The sequence below is a fragment of the Pyrus communis genome, chromosome 4 (genome assembly GCF_963583255.1).
Source record: "Pyrus communis chromosome 4, drPyrComm1.1, whole genome shotgun sequence".
Lineage (NCBI taxonomy): Eukaryota > Viridiplantae > Streptophyta > Magnoliopsida > Rosales > Rosaceae > Pyrus > Pyrus communis.
Window position 1 is genome coordinate 26,822,619 of NC_084806.1, and position 20,616 is coordinate 26,843,234.

The 20,616-nt window shown below is 38.5% G+C and overlaps 1 protein-coding gene across 1 annotated transcript; it reads right to left on the minus strand.

Moving 5' to 3' along the window:
• Positions 1–13,499: 13,499 nt before the first annotated feature.
• Positions 13,500–16,764, minus strand: LOC137732911 (uncharacterized). The gene is made up of 4 exons (XM_068472160.1): positions 16,690–16,764; positions 16,428–16,601; positions 15,244–15,429; positions 13,500–13,673 (listed from the first exon to the last, which is right to left on the minus strand). The coding sequence occupies exons 1-4, from the start codon at positions 16,762–16,764 to the stop codon at positions 13,500–13,502; spliced, it is 609 nt and encodes a 202-aa protein (XP_068328261.1).
• Between the last annotated feature and the right edge of the window lie 3,852 nt (positions 16,765–20,616).

Here is a 20,616-nt window from a genome sequence, read left to right on the forward strand (position 1 = left end):
ACCAGGGAGGACAACCTCAGCAGGGGGAAATTGCTGCTAGTAGTGCAGAGTCTTCAAGACAGTCTGGTCAGCCTAGTCAGGGGTGTAATGCACAGAGTCATGGTGGTCAGACTAGTAGAGGTCGTGGTGGATGGCAGCAAACCCAGGGGCGTATTCACAATATTTCTCTACAGGATGCTTAAAATAATCCATACTTGATCATGGGTACGTTAAATATCCTTGGTTATTTTGCTAGAGTATTGATTGACTGTGGTGCTACACATTCTGTTATTTCTCATACATTTGCTCAAGTGACGCAACCTCACCCTACACCTCTAGGGTATGATTTAGAGTTTGCTATGCCTAAAGGGGAGAGATGTATTGTTGATTGTGTGTGTCCAGGATGTCCAGTGATGGTGGAGGATGTTGTTATGCCAGCTGATCTTATTCCGTTAGATATTGTTGACTTTGATGTGATTTTGGACACGGATTGGTTGCATTTCAATCGTGCCAATATTGATTGTTACGGGAAAATAGTTACCTTCCATCGTCCTAGATTACCTGTGGTTACCTGTGGTTACCTTCCATCGTCCTAGTTGCCAGGGATACTTAGCTCATGTGGTGCTGAACGATGTTGCTTCTAGTAGTGTGGAGGATGTAAGGGTAGTCAAGCATTTTCCTGATGTTTTCCTGATGATTTACCTGGGTTACCGCCAGACCGAGATATGGAGTTCACCATTGATTTGCTTCCAAGTACTAATCTTATATCCTTGACTCCTTATCATATGGCTCCTGCTGAATTGAGGGAATTGAAAGCTTAGTTGCAGGAATTAAGGGATAAAGGTTTTATTCATCCTAGTACTTCACCTTGGGGAGCTCCAGTGTTGTTTGTGAGAAAGAAAGACGGAACTTTGAGGCTATGTATTGATTACCGGCAATTGAATCGGGTAATGATTAAAAACCGTTATCCATTGCCGCGTATTGATGATTTGTTTGATCAGCTTCGGGGTGCTTATGTATTCTCCAAGATTGACTTGAGGTCTGGATATTATCAGTTGAAGATCAGTAGGGAGGATGTCCCTAAGACAGCTTTCAGGACTCGTTATGGTCATTACGAGTTTTTGGTTATGCCATTTGGATTGATGAATGCACCAGCAGCTTTTATGGATTTGATAAACCGAGTATTTCAGCCGTATTTGGATAGGTTTGTTATTGTCTTCATTGACGATATTTTGGTGTACTCTAAGTCTAAATCTGAGTATGTTCGACATCTTACTTTGGTGTTGAAAAGGTTGAGGGAACACCAACTGTATGCTAAGTTTAGCAAGTGTCAATTCTGGTTAGATCAAGTGGCATTTTTGGGGCACGTCATTTCTGCTCAAGGTATCTTGGTGGATCCTCAAAAGGTTGCAGCAGTGGAGATGTGGGAGCAACCACGAACCGTCACTGAGGTGAGGAGTTTCCTTGGTTTGGCAGGGTATTATCGACGGTTTGTGAAGGATTTTTTCGTGATTACTTTACCACTGACAAGGATAATGAGGAAAAATGTTAAATTTGAGTGGGATGATAATTGTGAGCAGAGTTTCTAGCAGTTGAAGTATTGGGCCATACATGATCACTGAGCGAGTTGGTGAAGTGGCTTACAGGCTTGAGTTGCCTTCTGAGTTGGCTAAAGTGCATAATGTTTTTCACGTGTCTATGCTTCGTCATTATGTTGCGGATTCGTCACATGTGATACCTCCTCAACCCTTAGAAATTAATCCGATTTGACTTATGATGAGGAACCAGTAACGATTCTGGATTGGAAGGAAAAGGTTCTGAGGAGCAAGATTGTGAATTTGGTGAAAGTTTTGTGGATGAATCATTCAGTGGAGAAGGCTACCTGGGAGACAGAAGATCGGATGACAGATTTGTATCCTCGGTTGTTCTTTGATCGCTAGTGGTTGGTGTGTGTGGTTGTTATGAATTTCGGGATGAAATTTTTTAAGGTGGGTAAGTTGTGACAGCCCGTCCCGGATTTTTCGTACCATAGGTGTGAAATGACGGTTTTGCCCCTATTGATTTTGTTTCGTTGTGTGGTTATTTTGGGGTTTAGTTGGCTGCTTTTCGACCACACACACACACCCACACCTATTCTTATAATTTTCTGCCATGTCCCGTGTGTCTCTCTCTTTCCCTTTTTCTTCTTTATACGGACAAGACCGAATCCTTCGAAAACGTTGTAGATCGTGGTGGAGACTTAGACCATTGTGTTCGTGAGCTTCATACGAGTTCAACCATACCCGTTTTAGGTAAGGAAACCTTTGTTTTCACGTCGAACCCGAGATGTTCAATTCGGGGTACTGTTCATGCACACGTAAAATCATGTGTTTTTGGGAATTTCAGGGTTGTAGGAAGCTTGGTGAGGTCCTTAGGAAGCTCGGGGTAGTTCGTTTGAAGGTTTTGGACGTCGGGATCGTGAGTTGCAGGTTTGGCCAAATTTTGTGAAGTTTTTCCGACAAGATTCCGTTGGTTTTAGTGCTTGAAAGTGGTATGGTTTTGTTCCTTTAGTTGTAAGCTTCATTTTGGTACCAATTTCATGAAATTTGGGTGAAAAACGATTGAGAAATGAAGTTTAGAAGTTTTTCCAGTTTTCCAGCGACGGCGACGACGCCGGCGGTTGGCCGGAGAAGACGATGGAATATTTCGTCAGTTTGGACGGAATATTCTTAACGGTGTTAGGTTAACTGTAACGGAATCTCTTAGTTTTAACGAAATATTCCTGACGGCGTTAACTGATGCCGTCAGTGTGCCAGGCACATGCCTACGTGTGGGTGGTGCGTGTGGCCGTGCCTTGGCCGGTGCATGGGGGCGCGTGAGGCGTCGGAAAATTATTTTAAAAATATGGGGATGTTCGTGAGGTTGAGTAGATCACGTTGGTGTATTCACACACCCCATTTGAGCATTGTATGAGAAGTTATTACCTAGTTTTGGTTATGTGCTTTAAATTAACGTTTTTATAGTTGTTTCGCATATAGGTGAGACCTATCCCGAGGACGAGCGCAGTCACTCGAGGCAAGGGGGTTATGACCTTTTTACATACCAGTGAGTGGACTTTTGATTTTTCGTATATACCTATATATACTTGTAATTTTCCCAGAAAATGAAATGAAGCGTTTATATGTTTTAAATGGCATGCATTGCGTTTGCCTATTTATTTATGCATTAGTACTTGCATATATGTATGTTTGGTGCTACGGATGCACATGTAAGTGTCAGGTAAGTTATGGTTTATGTTTGTGTTTAGTAGTGATTTGAGATGCATAGAGAGCTCATAACCTGCATTCCCGGTGTTAGTGCTCCCGTCCAGAGTAGGGCACAGTCTTTCACGTGATGTTCACCTCCCGCACCACATGCTCATCTTGAATCCAAGTTAGGTGCACAGTCCTGTCGTACAGACCACTATAGGTGGTTCCGACTCGTAAGTGACCCGTGATTATTTGCCCAGTCTTCACGTGATCGTAGCACTTGAGCATATTTATTTACACCCAGTCCTGTCGTACCGACCACTTTAGGTGGTTCCGACTCGTGTGCAGGTATAGTTAGTGAGTGGTGGATTTGAGCTCTAGATTCAGCCGTACAGGTCACGTTAGGTGACTCCGACTGACAGATTACATGGCATTGATTGTTATTACCTGAGTACTTACATTTGATGTAAAGGCATTCAACATGTTATCTATATATGTGTATATGCTATTTTCTGGGAAACTATACACGTTTTACGGCGAGGGGTTAGAACTTTTGATAATGAAATGATTTGAAAAGCTTTGTTTTTGCTTACTCACACTTTCTGTTTTGCGCCCCTCCAGGTTCTAGTTTGGATAGCTCTTTTGGTGGATCTCGAGGAATTCACGGCATATCTTACAGATTATCACCAGTGTAGGACCACCTATGGGTGTGCTTATTTAGTGTTTGTTCCCCTGGACTGCACTAGGTCTTTTGCGCTCTGAATATTATTTTTCACACTTATGCTTGCACATGTATGTTATCTACTTAGTGTATAGCTTGGTTTTTATTTATTCGTACTTTTATTATTATTCTTAGCTTCCGCACGGTGTACATGGTTATGTCACTCTCACGTGACGGCTAGCACGTCCTGATTTCGGTCGGGGTGTGTCACCTGTGGTGTCTAGTCATTGTTCACATGGTCGTCACGTCAAAGGTTAATTGCTATTTTAACAAAAAGCTTAACAGATTTATGAAATTGTCCAATAATTATCACTTTAGGTACCAAACTAGGATGAAAAAAACTTGATGTATGAAATGTTGAAAACCAAGAAACTCAAGGTAGTAAACTAAGATTTACCCTAGATTTTAATTTTTTAAATAGGCTTTATGGGAGAAAGGAAGAAAAGTATGTATATATATAAGGGGGGTGGGGTTGGAAGGAATTGGCAGAATTCTTTTAGGTCCCAACGAAATTCTCAAAAGGAATTCAATAAATAGAGCATGAGGGCCAAGTTAATCAAAGGGTTCAGGTTTGGTTCTAGAAGGGATCGTGGAAATGAATGAAAATCATCTACTTTCATTAAGTGATTTATTAGATAATTGAAAACAAAGGATCTTGAAGACTTTTTTTTAGTTTTTAATTTTTTTAATGTCCATTAGGCACCAGATTGATACATGGCGACCAGTTATTATTCATGTGGACGTCATGTCATCAGTTAACGGAAGTTCTGATGAAAAGCTTAACGGACGTATGAAAGTGTCCCAAAACTATGACTTTAGGTATCAGACTGAGACGAAAAAACTTGATGTATGAAATGTTAAAAACCAAGCAACCTCAAGGTACCAAACTATAATTAATCCAAAAAAGAAAAAAATTCTAACCTGTTGTATTATGATACTTGGTGTGCTGGACCGTATTCCCTTCACACTGAAAAATTTCTCCTTGCTGAATTGCAAGCCAAGCTGAATTCATCCCCAATGGACATTTTATTTGTTTATTTGTTTTGAATATGTACGTTTATTATTTATTGATGAGATCGGATCTTGTTGCAATGTACACATTTTATGTAAAATTTAACAATTGTAGATATTCATTAAATCTTCATACACAAAATATAATTGTTAATTTTTCGAACACTTTTACTACTGAATAAAATTGAACAAGATCATATACAAATACAAGAAATTTATATGTGGAGTACTAAAAAGTAGTGGTGAGTTCGAAAAATAGAAAGAAAAAAAGGAAAAGCATATTGAATCGAAAAACAAAGGAATTAAAATTGGTTGGTTCAATTTTCGATTTTAGTGGTTTTGGAAATCAAACCAAATAGAATTAAAAAAAAAAAAAAAAAACATCTTTACCGCCCCAAAATCATTGAGGCAATTGGACCAAGACAACAGCCCATTCAAGTAGGGCTGGTTCGTTTTAGGATCCCGTATCTAAAATGGGATCCCAAATCCTAAACCGACATTTTTCAGGATGAGATTCTGAAAACCAAAACCGAACCGATATTTCGGTAATCCTGAATTTTGGGATTCTCGAAAAAAATTTGGGATTTCGGTACGGTTCTGGATTCGTCAACCTTCCTCAAATTCATCGACATGGTCGCTGTCTCCCGAAGGCTCAAGGATCAGAACTAGATCGAGATCAGGAACCACCGTCGACCTCAACGAGCTCATGAAGGCGCGATATTCAATGATGGCGGCTTTTAGGTTCTAACAGCGACCATTCCTCACAGATTCAAGGAGAAATGGAGGCTAAGGTCTATGATGGTATGAGAGAGAACTCGAGAGCTCGAGTCTAAATTGTAGTGGAGGTGGCTATGGTTGAGTGAGTGGTTTATGGGGGATTGAGTTGCAGTGAAGGTGCCTATGGCTGTGTGAATGATTTATGGGGGATTCATTTATAGAGGAAGGCATGGCTAGGGTTTGCAAGAGGGATGAAGCAAAAATGGGGGAGGCTAGGCTTTCATGTTGACAAAAATCGAAGAGAGAGAAAGAAGTCTCTCGAAGCAATTAGAGAGAGAATGGAGGAGCCAAACGGCGCTGATAAGGTTGGATAGAAATGAGGGAATGCACGGCATCTTTTAGCTTTTATACAACCAATAAATCCCAAAAAAAAAACTACTCAAAGGCATACAAAGGAATCCTTTTGGTTCGGTTCGGGATTACCGTCTTAAAGAGCAAAATTCCATCCTTATTATATACATATCGTATGTTTTCGTCTTTCTGATTATTTTCTTTAGTCTTATTTTGTGTTTGGATGCCGAGAAAATAATTGAGAAGAAAATTCTGGGGTTCATGTTATATTTTCAAGAAGCGCTCGACTCAATTGGGGAAAATGCATGTGGTTTATTGGGTTTGAAATTTTGAATATAATTTTTCAATTTGTTATTTGGAGGTGATTTCTCTCCTTTTTATATACTTTATGATGTGGTTTTTTTGTTCAATTCGGTAACATTTTTCGTTTTCCGATTTTTATTTTATTTGTATAAACAGGAAGATGGAGAACCCATTGAGCCAGTCTGTAAAAATATAGAAGAAAATGAAGGGGAAATTGATTCTGACCTTCAGGCGAAGAAGGTGAAGACGGTGACCTTCAGTCCAGAAAATGAAACTTTTTACTTCGTGGGTACGGATCGGATTGCAATTACAATCCAAAGAAGAAACAGCCGCGGAAGAGGAAGACAATGGCTGTCAAGCAGGTGTCAAAGAAGAATAAGCATGTTGAGGTTTTCGAAGATTCTGAAGGACTTGAATTATCGGTTGATATAAATATTTTTTTATTATTAATATATTTTCTATCGGTTTTATCCGAAATGAATGGTTTTATTTATCTTATTAATAAATTCTCTGTCGGTTAAATCCGACTGAAGTTCTGTCGGTTTTAGCCGACATAAATGCTCTTCTTTATTCATTATTAATATATTCTCTGTCGGAAAATTCATTTCCTGACGCTGGCAATTCTGTCGCTTATTATTTCCGCCACTGCATCCATTTTCTGTCGGATTTTGCTCAAAATTCAACAGTAATATACATTTTTTGACGGTTATTATAGCGACACTAATAAATAGTTTTGTAGTAGTGTCATTTATGTATTCAGTTGTGCTCTCTAGATCACATAGGTTTTCTCCCTTTCTGCCGTAATCCTTTTTAGTCCACATATATTATTTTCTACTCTTGATATTTTATCATTGTTGATGACAAGGTTTTGAGTTTAGATGTTAATTTGATGAATTATGGAAGAAAAAAAAAATTAGCGTTAAATATCACTAATGAGATAAAGAAAGGAAGTTTAAATTCAAATTTTTTAGAAAGGAAGCACTATTCATTTAATTTTTTTGAAAAAGGGGAAGACTATTCATTTGCTAGTTTTTTTTTTTTTTTTTTTTTTTTTTGGTAATATATATATATATATATATATATATATATTCTTATTAAAAATTTAATTTGGAAATAATTTGATGCTCATCGAAAAAGAAAAATGCTTATTGTTACGTGAAACAATAAGGAAAACGACAAGTGTCATTTTTAATTAAAAAAAAAATTAACTACAACTAGTTGTCAAACATTCAGTATTCTACTATCCAGACGTCCTTTTTCTCCCTCGCCAACCTTTGTCGGGCTTTCCTCTTCGCCATCGTTGTTGCCAATCGGTACCCCACCCCTTCCACCACCTCTCCTCCCCGGCATCATCTCTCTCTCTATCTTTCTCTCTCTCTCTCTCTCTCTCTCTCTCTCTCTCTCTCTCTCTCTCTCTCTCTCCCCCCAGCTTGCAATGCTAAATAAAAAACTTAAATCATCCAATCCTATTATCTTCCACAAGTTCTAATCTCAGAGTTTTTCGTAACTGAATTTTATCGAGTGGTGTTGGGTCATTGAAGAAGAGAGAAATTAGGGGTGTTCGCCGGAGAAGAGATAGAGTGAGGGTGGGTCATCAGGAAAGAGTGAGGGTGGGTCATCAGGAAAGAGAGGATTGAGGGTGAGTCATCGGAGAAGAGATGTGGTGGGGTGGGTCAGAGGAGATAGGATTGAGGGTGAGTCAACAGAGAAGAGACATAGTGGGGTGGGGTCACCGTAGAAGAGACGCAGTGGGTGAGCGTCGTTCGCTGGAGATGGAAGGCTAGGAACGAGGGAGAAGAGGGGTGTTTGGATACTAGAATAGTGAATGTTTGGCTATCAATTTTAGACTTTTAGTTGAGTTCTTAAGAATTAAAATGGACACAAGTCATTTTTTAATTGCTTCACATAACAAAGTTAGTATATTGGGTACTCCCCGGTGAGCACCCAAGTATGGTCTGTTAAAGTTAATAGGGTTTTCTGTTATTGCTAGGGTTTTTCTGTTAGTGCTAGGGTTCCTAGCTTTTAGGGTTGTTATTCAATAATCCCTATACTTAAGGGACAAGTATGCATTTTCTGTTTTGACGTAGTCTTTACCATGATTCTAGGAGCTGTAAAATCGTGGGCAGTTGTTATCTTTTCAGTTTCATTGTAAGGCTATTTAACAGCCACAAGTGTTATTCAATCTAATAAGAATTCTCCCTGAATTGTGAAAGCTCTCTAGTGTTGCATTGCTGAAACTCGTGTGCTTGTTCTTCGGTTCTAACATCTGGTATCAGAGCCCCGATACGGGGCCTGATCAACAGCTTGCAACCTAGGTGCTAGAGTGAAGAAACAAACATGGCTTTCGAGAACAGTTTCGTGCAACCAGCTATTCCAAGGTTCGATGGTCATTACGACCATTGGAGTATGCTGATGGAAAACTTTCTTCGTTCCAAAGAGTATTGGAACCTGGTGGAAAATGGAATTACTGCTGCAGCAGAAGGGTCAGAATCTAGTGAAGTACAGAAGAAGACTATGGATGAACTAAAGCTGAAGGACTTGAAGACGAAGAACTATTTGTTTCAAGCCATAGATCGATCAATATTGGAGACTATCCTGAAGAAGGATACTGCGAAAGATATATGGGACTCCTTGAAGCAAAAGTATCAAGGAACTGCACGTGTAAAATGTGCTCAGTTGCAGGCTCTGCGCAAGGAGTTCGAGGTACTCCATATGAAGAATGGAGAAACAGTCAATGATTATTTTGGGAGAACACTTGCCATAGCAAACAAGATGAGGACTCATGGGGAGAAGATGGATGATGTGGTAATCATAGAGAAAATTTTGAGATCCATGATTTCAAAATTTGATTATGTGGTTTGTTCCATCGAAGAATCTAACGATCTGGACACCTTATCCATTGATGAGCTTCAAAGCAGTCTACTGGTCCACGAGCAAAGGATCAGCCGTCATATAGTGGATGAACAGGCTCTCCAAGTCACTCATGGAGTCCAGCAAGGATGGCGAGGACGAGGAACCTTTCGAGGAAGAGGAAGAGGACGGGGTAGAGGGTTTGACAAGTCAACCCTAGAATGCTATAATTGCCATGAGCTAGGGCATTTTCAGTGGGAGTGCCCTAAGAAATCCAAGGAAGAGAAAGCAAACTTTGTGGAGACAGAAGAAGAGATGCTACTGATGGCACTCGTGGATATCAAGGAGACAACAATGGAGCATATTTGGTTTCTGGATTCCGGGTGCAGCAACCATATGTGTGGCAAGAAGGACCTGTTTTGTGAGCTTGATGACAGTTTCAGAGAATCAGTTAAGTTGGGAAATGATTCAAGTTGACTGTGCAAGGCAAGGGAAGCGTGCGAATGGAGGTGAATGGCATCATACATGTGATCACAAGTGTCTTCTATGTGCCAGATTTGAGAAACAACTTGTTGAGCATTGGTCAGTTGCAAGAGAAGGGACTTACAGTTCTCATTCAACATGGAAAATGCAAGATCTTTCACGCTGAGAGAGGATTAATTATAGAAACCACGATGAGTCATAATCGAATGTTTGCAGTGTTGACTCGCTGCTCTCCAAAGGAACAAAAGTGTTTCTCCTCTCTCACCACAGATCCAGCCAACCTATGGCACCATCGCTTTGGGCATCTCAGTTGGAACGGGCTGAAAGTACTACAACAGAAGAACATGGTGAGAGGATTGCCTCAGTTCATAGCCTCTCAAAGGGTGTGTGAAGATTGCTTGGTAGGAAGGCAACATCGAGATCCATTTCCCAAAGAAAGCCTATGGAGAGCCTCCGAGATCCTCCAACTGATTCATGCAGACATATGTGGGCCAATAAACCCTACTTCAAACAGCAATAAGAGGTACCTTATTACGTTTATTGATGATTTCAGCAGAAAAACATGGGTTTATTTTTTGGTAGAAAAGTCAGAAGCCTTTGGCGTATTCAAATCCTACAAGGCACGGGTTGAAAAAGAGACTGGAGTATTTATAAAAGGTCTGAGGACAGATCGAGGAGGAGAATTCATCTCGCATGAGTTTACAAACTTCTGTCTTGAGAATAGAATTCACAGGCAACTAACTGCAGCCTATACTCCCCAACAAAACGGGGTTGCAGAAAGGAAGAATCGCACCATCATGAACATGGTGCGAAGCATGCTGTCAGCAAAACAAATTCCTAAAACTTTCTGGCCTGAAGCAGTGAATTGGACGGTGCATGTGTTGAATCGATGCCCTACCCTTGCTGTCAAGAACAAAACACCAGAGGAGGCTTGGAATGGACACAAACCATCTGTGGATCATTTCAGGATTTTTGGTTGCATTGCACATGCTCATGTCCCTGACAATAGAAGGGTGAAGCTCGATGCCAAAAGCTGTAAGTGTATCTTGCTTGGGGTGAGTGAAGAATCTAAAGCATATCGACTGTATGAACCTGTTTCGCAGAAAATAATTATTAGTCGAGATGTTGTGTTTGAAGAGGATCAACAGTGGAAATGGGGAGACAGTCACAAGGAAGCCATAGTGACAGAACTTGAGTGGGACACTGATGAAGAGAATAACTCATCAAGGGAGGAGAATGACCCCGAGTCTGATGAAGATGAAGCTGTGGGAGAAACTGAACCTGATTCGGAATCAAGTGACTCATTGGTTGAACGGGACATGCAAAGTAATGAGAGTTCACCCCACGAGGGACGAACTCGAAGACCACCAGTGTGGATGAGAGATTATGAGACGGGTCAAGGCTTATCTGATGAGGAGGGTGCTAGCATGGCTCACTTGGCGTTGTGTATTACACAAGATCCCACTACCTTTGAAGATGCAGTGAAGTCTGAGAAGTGGAGACATGCTATGAATCAAGAAATACAGGCCATAAAGAAAAACAATACGTGGGAATTAATAGAGCTACCACCAGGAGGGAAAACTATTGGAGTGAAGTGGGTGTTTAAGACAAAGCTGAATGAGAATGGCAAAGTGGACAAGTACAAAGCTCGTTTGGTTGCCAAGGGCTACTGTCAACAGTATGGAATTGACTATGCAGAGGTGTTTGCACCAGTAGCACGTCTAGATACCATTCGAATTGTCATCTCTCTCGCTGCACAAAGGAATTGGGTGATATACCAGCTTGATGTTAAATCTGCATTTCTGCATGGGGAGATTGATGAAGAGGTGTTTGTTGATCAGCCACCGGGATATGAACAGAAGGGCCAAGAGTCAAAGGTGTATCGACTCAAGAAGGCTTTATATGGACTGAAACAGGTCCCCCCGAGCCTGGTACAGTCGTATAGAGTCATATTTCATAAAGGAAGGATTCAACAAGTGTCCTTATGAGCACACTTTGTTCATAAAATCAGCGGAAGAAGGTAAGATCTTAATAGTATGTCTCTATGTTGATGATCTTATCTTTACTGGTAATGATTATGCAATGTTTGAACAATTTAAAAAATCGATGATGGAGGAATTCGACATGACTGATCTTGGCAAAATGAGATACTTTCTTGGTATTGAAGTAAATCAAAGTTCTGGAGGGATCTTCATCAGTCAACGGAAATATGCTCAGGAAGTCTTAGAAAGATTCAACATGGATCAATGTAACCCAGTACTAAATTCTGCAGTTCCTGGCTTAAAACTCACGAAGGATGAGGGAGGTATTGAGGTGGACAGCACTGTCTATAAGCAGATAGTGGGGAGTCTCATGTACCTAACAGCTACAAGACCCGATCTGATGTTTATTGTAAGTTTGATAAGTCGATACATGGAACGACCAACTGAGTCTCATATGCAGGCAGTAAAAAGAGCTCTGAGATATGTAAAAGGAACTGTTGATTTAGGGATATTCTACAAAAAGGGAGGAACTGAGGGGCTTACTGGATATACTGATAGCGATTCTGCAGGTGATCAAGACGATAGAAAAAGCACCTCAGGTTATGTGTTTATAATAAGTTCAGGGGCTGTTTCTTGGTCCTCAAAGAAACAGCCAGTTGTAACCTTATCCACGACAGAAGCAGAATTCATAGCTGCAGCATCGAGTGCTTGTCAAGTCGTATGGTTAAGAAGAATTCTTAACAGTCTTGGTCAGGAACAAAATGGTCCCAGCCTAGTGTATTGTGATAATGTCTCACCAATCAAACTTTCAAGGAATCCTGTGATGCACGGTCGTAGTAAGCATATTGATGTAAGGTTTCATTTTCTTCGAGACTTAGTTAAAAGTGAAGTTTTGGAGCTGGTACAGTGTTCAACTCTAGAACAAATTGCAGATATTTTCACAAAACCTTTGAAGGGTGATGTTTTCTTGAAGTTGCGAGTATTACTGGGCGTCTGCAAGTTTTCAGAAGTAAACTGAATGTTTGAGATATTCAGTTTAAGGGAGGATGTTAAAGTTAATAGGGTTTTCTGTTATTGCTAGGGTTTTTCTGTTAGTGCTAGGGTTCCTAGCTTTTAGGGTTGTTATTCAATAATCCCTATACTTAAGGGACAAGTATGCATTTTCTGTTTTGACGTAGTCTTTACCATGATTCTAGGAGCTGTAAAATCGTGCGCAGTTGTTATCTTTTCAGTTTCATTGTAAGGCTATTTAACAGCCACAAGTGTTATTCAATCTAATAAGAATTCTCCCTGAATTGTGAAAGCTCTCTAGTGTTGCATTGCTGAAACTCGTGTGCTTGTTCTTCAGTTCTAACATGGTCACCCGGCTGGCCCTAGGCCAAGGCTGACCTTGTCACTATCCAAATATAAAGGTGAATGTTTTTAAGGGGAAGAGATCCCCTCTGGTTCTCTTCCATCAAAGTTCACCAATTAATTAATCCGGATATTTGAAATTTGATCCAACAACTACAAATAAGGAGCTCTTTTAAAAGTTATAATAATTTTAATCGTTAGATCAAATTTTAAGGGTCCAGATTAATTTATTGGTGAGCTTTGGTGGAAGAGATCCGGAGGGGATCTCTTCCCGTTTTTAAGCACTTGAGTTATATAAATGAAAATTGAAGTACTGATTTATAGTACTTTCATGGCAGCTGCAAATGGGAAAACTATAAAACAGGGAATAATTAAAAGAGTGATTATAAGATTAAAAACCATTCCATCCCCTGCTCAAATTTCCAACGAAAAAATGCAAAAAATAGAAGGAAGAAAAAGAAAGAGGGTTTGGGGAGCAAACTTCTAATATCGAAAAAGTGGAGAGCTTAAAGAAATGGTGGACTAGCTGCAGCCTAATAATTTCAAGGATGGCCAACTGGAAGAGATTTTCTTCTTGCCATTTTTGCTAAACTTTTCATCCTTATTGGTCCTATTCTTCTTCCTAATTAGTTGTTGCTGCTGAGCAGGACAGGTACTCAAAGGTTTCTGTTTTAGAAGTTCTCTATCAGGGTTTTCCTGCATGCAAACAGGCCAAACATTATCCCAGGTCCCATTGCCACTTAATGATGAATATTCTACACTGAACATATATAGAACTGAAAAGTAGTCAAATAGAAGTGGAATATATACAGATTGAGGTAAATTCACTGAAACAAAATTGAAACTTTATATAAGTGTGATCATAGAAAGCTTCATTCGTGAATATTGGCAAAAGATGGATTTCCACAAGGCCTTATGGAATATATAGGGTTTGGGATTTGCACAGCATAACATATATAGGTATATATGCACACACACACACACACACACACACACACACACACACACACACATATATGTATATGTATTAGTATGCATGTATGTGTTGTCAGCATCCACAATAAACCAACCACATGATATGGGCATACGCATAACTACATCAGCTTTTGTAAACTGCTAAAAGGGAAAGAACAAAACATATAAGCTTTCGAATTTCCAAAATCCAACCAAAATAGGAGTTTGATGACATAAGGCAAAAATTTCCAGGGAAAGCCTGCTTCTTAGTATGATACTTTCTAAGGTTTCTCAATTTGTGGTGTGTTCACCATAAATAATAAGTCTGGATCTATGATTTATTTACTAGGATTTTTTCTACAATGCGGTTAACTGCGCATTTTTAAAAAGCAAATATGTCGACGTAGATATAATTTGTGTTGGATAAATATCAACAATTAATGATAAATTTATATATGCTAATAAATAATAAATGCAAATAAATATTCAGGCAGAGCATAAATAAAACGAAATTAATATTAATCAGAGAAATTGAAGAACGAGGTTTGCGTACCGCAATGTCCTTGAACCAGAATTTTGTCCCTACTCTGTACTTGTAGTTCGATGGACATTTGCTTCACTAGGATTTAACGATCTAAGTCGAGATTCCAGCACTGGAAAACTAGACTTTTGGCAAATATCTTTGTGGTACTCTCAATATGTTATGAATGTATGAATTGATGATTTTCAGTGAAATGAATGATATGCATATGCATGTATTTACAGGAATCGTGTGCCTGTTCACAACATACATATTTTTGGGAGGCAACTATTCAACATAAAGGGTGTGTTGCTCCATCTTTTTCTCATACTTTTTTCATATGTTCTCAAATGCACTCAGACTTTATCTGAAAAGATGAGTCTATTGAAAAATGAAAAAGATTAATTATCAATCCATACATCTCATGTCACTGAAAATCATCAATCCATACATACAAAACATACTGAGAGTACCACAAAGATATTCGCCAGAAGTCTAGTTTTCTGGTGCTAGAATCTCAACTTAGATCATTGAATCCTCGTGAAGCAAACGTCCATCGAACTACAAGCACAGAGTAGGGACGAAATTCTGTTTCAAGGACGTTGCAATGCGCAAACCTCGATCTTCAGTTTCTTTGATTATTATTAATTTTGTTTTATTTGTACTTTGCCTAAATATTTATTTGCATTTATTATTTATTAGCATATATAAATTTATCATTAATTGTTGATATTTATCCAACAATTTGATATTGTAGAGACTCTTTGGAAGTTTTAACTAATTGATAATTACCTCAATTTCAAGCCTAGAGGAATGGACTTGGGATAGTCTTTCATTGTGAATCTGAAGTGGGTTGGTGGTAAAAGCTGGGAGCGAGAGAGATGATTCGCCCTTGGATGTATGGCTCCAGTAGGTATCCCCAGATGTTTGTGTTGAAGTGCATGATGATGAGCTACTGAATTCCATCTCTAAGCAGAGCTGAATGAAGCACCACAAGTACAGGTCAATAGGAAAAATAAAATAATTTAGTATTCTTTCTCAAGTAGAGGAAAATGAAACCAGGAAATTATTGTGTTCGTCAATAATATAGTAGATCAATTGAGAAGAGAAATCAATTTTTGCTAGGTAACTACAAGTGATTTTGTAGTTGTATATTTATATTATTGTCTGTATACAAACAATTCTTTGTGTTATATATCTAATTAAAAACATCATGCTGCAGGTAGGTAGGTTTTCTTAGGTAAAAAAAAAATATTTAAATCAAGAGCAGCCATCCCCTTGATATTAAATAAAATAAAATAAATAAATAAATAAATAGAATATAAAATGACACTGTGAGTTTCAAGATTTCTAATAGATGAACCAAATGGTCTAATACCACTATTATCCCCAACTTAATTATTTGTAGCCAAGAGGTGTAAGATTTTATCTTAAAAAATCTCAGTGTAATTAGAAATAAATCATATAATTATAAGTCGTAAATTCTGTTGTCAAACTCCCGATGTGGGATTTCCAACTGCTAGTGTGGCATGTATCCCGAATTTTCTATCCATGCTAATGAAAGTTTCTCTGCTAATACACAAATGTAGAAATATGTAATTTGATGATCAAGCTGCAGTATTATCTTTATTATCAACAAAAAATGTAAATATTAATTCATATATTGTGCCAGCAATTGTAATTATATAACACATCAATATGGGTTGTTCATATTAGAGAATAAAGTCTCATATAAAAAATATAACATAATTTAACATATAATATATAACATATGTGTGGGAAGTTCACTTCAAAATTTCAAGTAATAGCGAGACCGGCCTAAAAAGTTTATCAAATTAAAGTTGGTTATCATTTCTTGGCTAAAGAGGTTGGAGAACAAAGTCGGAAAGTAAATTGACTGCATGCAAATTGGCAAGATTAAGAGAATTCATATCATATATCTGAAACGAGCAATTAATAAAGTAAATAAATTTAACCTGAAGAAACTTATGCTCAAGAGCTGTCACTCGATTCAACAGTGACCCTTTGAAGTAAGTCTCCTTCATCGCCAAATCCATTGGCAGGCATTGGCTCTTCAGTCTTGCACCACTCCTCGATCCCTTCTTGCTGCCCAATTTTCCTAATTTTTGGTTTTTTTCCAAATACTTCATCTAAATTCACACCCAAATATTTAAAATTAATTTGAAACCCAAAATTTAAATTGTAATTAAGGAGTGCAGAAAAGTTGATTAAACTTACAATAAAATCCAAATGATCCAACCTAGACACCAGAGGCATGGATGAATTACGAGACTGTATTCTTCTATCCTCCATCTTGTTGTTGAAGGTTGAAGGTTGAAGGTTGAAGGTTGAAGGTTGAAGGTAGCTAGCTGGTTTGGCAACGTGGACGACCCAGAAAAATAAAATACAAAACAAATAAAAGAATTGCTTCTTCTCAAAGGTTATCAGATGGTCAGTCGTCTATTTCTGCTTCTCTGTAACTGTAAGCCTTTCACGCAAAGCCGTTATGCATTCCCTCCTTTTTTGGTTGACCGACTGAGGACACATCACGAGCCATCCGGCAGTTTGTTACCTCACGTGGGGACGATTTAGATAAGCTCTTGTAGTTGCAAAGCTTCACGTGACTTCCATCTTCTAGTTTGGAGGCAAGTAGTACCTCAAGGGCAGGGGGCAAATATTTCTCACACTTGCACTACTACTCAACCAAAAGTGTAATTTCTATTGCATCCAAATCACTAAGATAACTTGTAATACGGTTACCATTCATAACTCCAAGATGAATTGGTGTTTCGGAATGTAATGGAAATTACCATTCATAACTTCAATATAAATATTTGGGTGTTAATTTTGTTTGCACGCTAGTTGACCGTAGGATCAGGAAATTTTTACTGAATTTGTGTTTCTTGTGACTATTGTCATCCTTTTCCTATTGTGGTAATGAAGAGGATATTGTCTCCTTTTCCTTATTGGCCTACAAAATTGATGGACTTGCAACTAGCGAATTGTTCTGGAGAATATTACTGTCTCATCAACATGTAGCACTTCTGGTTCGAACCCTCCCGTTTCTCTGAGTTCTCTAGTAATTCTACTTGTAATGAAATGAATTTGATTGCTTTTGGTTAGTTTGGTATTGTTATAGCTCATATCAAATTGCTTCTTTTGTACTTTGAGAATAATCATATGTACTCCGACAAAAAAAAAAAAAAAAAAAAAAAAAAAGAATAATAAGATGTATAATAAAGTAGTTAATTGGTTGATATATTATAGCTTTAAAAGTGTTTAGCAAGTGAAAAGCAATGTCACAACGTATGGTAAAGTTTTATGTGAAACTGTTTTTGTGAAATCCCATCCATGGATTTCATTATTTAAATTCCATATTCCGTATTCATAGTTGTTACAACGTGTTCATAGTTTCGGTGTAGAAATTTTTTGGATTTTGCAAAAGGAAGAAAATACCCGTGTTGGGCTATGCGGAGTTTTATGTGGATGTTTTAGATCCTTTCATGTTTTGCCTCATTTCTTGGCATATTTATATAGTACATGTCAATACGAATGCGTGGACGCAAGCGGAATGAAATTTGGAGTTAGGATGAAGATTCTACAAGCTTTGGAAGTCGAGGGCTTTTTGGTAATTTGATCATTATTTGAACACATGTTTCTTATCCTTTTCTGCCCTTGGTGTGTGCCTTGTGGGGCCCACTTCTAGTTTTTGGATCTCTCATCTCTCTTTTCTCTCTCAGCCTCACTGGACTCTCTCACACCTTTCTTGAACTCTGTCTTCCTCTTCCTTCCCCGAGTGACAACACCATCATCTTCAAATTTTCTAAGGAGCAAACACTCACCAAATCACCATCGAATCCCTTTTGTCAACCCTAAAAAGTAGAAACGAGAATTCAACTTTGGTTTCTAGAAATGTAGTGCCTAGACGCTAGTTTCAAAGACCTTCGTTTTGATGAGAATTTCTCACCGATTCCAGCCAAGGTAAGACCTACACTAGATCGATTCCTTATGACTAGTAGACAAATTGTCATATATTATTTGTGTGATTTGGTGGAGATGACAAAGAACGAAGCATTTGAAATTTTCTCAGTTTTCCAGTGAAAATCCCCAAAATCCAGCAAGATCGATAATAGGCGATGACGACGGCCAGAGTAAGGAAGAATGAAGAGGAATATTCGGTTAACTTTTTGAAATATTCCTTAACACCGTCAAGATGACGTCATTATTCCGTTAATTTTGATGAAATATTCTGTCTTGGCAACAGAATATTCCAATCAATCTAAGCCTCGTGTGTGAGGGCTCGTGGCCGACGACCAAAAAAATTTTTATTGGCTAATTCAATGTTTTGAATCCATTTTTGGCATCTGTTTAGTGTAATTCTATTGGTTTAGCCTAGTTTTGTGGATGGACGCCAATTAAACTTGTGATTGGTGGAGATCTGATAGTTGGATCATCTTGAAAATTTAATATGTTGTTGTGGAAGTTTAATGAGGCCCTTAGGAATTATGGATCAGAAATCTCATGTGTAGATCTTCCGGATTGAATCATGTAGAGTTGTTGACCCTATGTTAACCTTTGACGAAGGGTTGACTTTTGGTTAACGTGTCCCAGATCCATCTAAAATGTTGTAAAAGACATATACAAGCTAGGATTATGTGTTTTACTACTAAAGTTTTGAGACAAGACTTGTGATTTGTTCTAGGTGGTGATTATACGTTAACACCTCGATTTTTGTGCTGCGATAGCGCGAATTTCAGGTGAGTGACTTTAATATATGTGACATCGGTTTTACTCTGAAATTCCCATGCTAGTATACTTAGTGCATAGGTCATGGATGTATAAAATATGTTTTCTGGTAAATTGTTGCTTTTAAATTTTGCCATCAATCTATTTTAAAATGTAATTTGAAGTGCATATTTGAAATGTTTGAAAAAAGTGAGGCCCAGTAAAGGACTGTTAACGCATTGTTATAGGGAGTTGTTGCTTCAAATTTGTGTCATGTCTTACTTCATTTAGCCATCCTACGTTTCTAGAATTCTACTCGATTTTGTTGAGTGGTCTGAAATCGAGTTCTGCTGAGGTTCCGTTGAGTGGTCTGGTACCCTGCTTCGTCTAGATTTCATTTAGTGGTTTGGAATTCTTCTTTCTTTGCAATTTCGTTAAGTGGTTTGTAGATTTGTTCTGTTTCGATTTCGTTGAATGGTCTAAAATCTCGTTTTCTCTCGGATCCATTGACTAGTCTAGAACCTTGTATTGTTGAATTTTGTTGAGTGATTTGGAATCCCTCGTCCTATTCAGTTCAGTTGAGTGGTCTGGAATCCCATCCCTTGTTCCCGTTGGTTTATTGGAGTCGATCTAGAATGTGAAAGCTTAAGAGCTGTAGGCTTTGGTCAAACTGTATCACTCTACCCTAGTTTTTAGTGTATTTATGAATTAGAAATTTGAGAACCTTTGTGGTTGATTTGCAAAAAGTCAATGGATGTCTAGGTGACACTTTCGGGATTTCCAGCAAATTGTTATGATTTTACTAATGTTGTTTATAAACTGTGATCGATGGATTTGTTTTATGATTATCACATATGTTGGATTATTGTCACTTACATGAGCTTCACAACTTCTGGGTTATTTCTTTGGCTGGTACACCATTCCCACAGTGTAGGGAACTATGTGCAGGTGGTAGGTGTTAGTAGATACGAGAAGCTTTTGGGGTAACAGTCAGAGGTCAGAGAGCTTGAAGTGTTTAGGTTAACCTTATATCTTTCCTTGTACTTTTTTAGACTTTCTTTTTGGGAGCCTACGAGCATCTCACCTTAGTGAGGGTTAGTTGTTTTTGTTGTATATTGTGGTAGAGACCCCACCACCTTACTTTTGGTGTAAATATTGTGAATTTTAGTACTAGTATTTGAGAGAGTCAGGAGGTTTGCCTAGAAACAGCCACCCTTAAAAGAGTGTGTAATGGTTCACTGGTCGAGTGCTCTTGCGCCAAAGATGAATGGGGCTAACCGATCTACCTAAGCTGCGGGATGTAAAAATGCATTGGTAGGGGAGCATGTAACTTATTTGTATTCCTCGCACCTTACACCTGAGCATCACGTGTCGATCCTGAACATATATCAGGATCTGAGCGTGACAGTTTTAATTATGTACAATACCAATAATGAATAA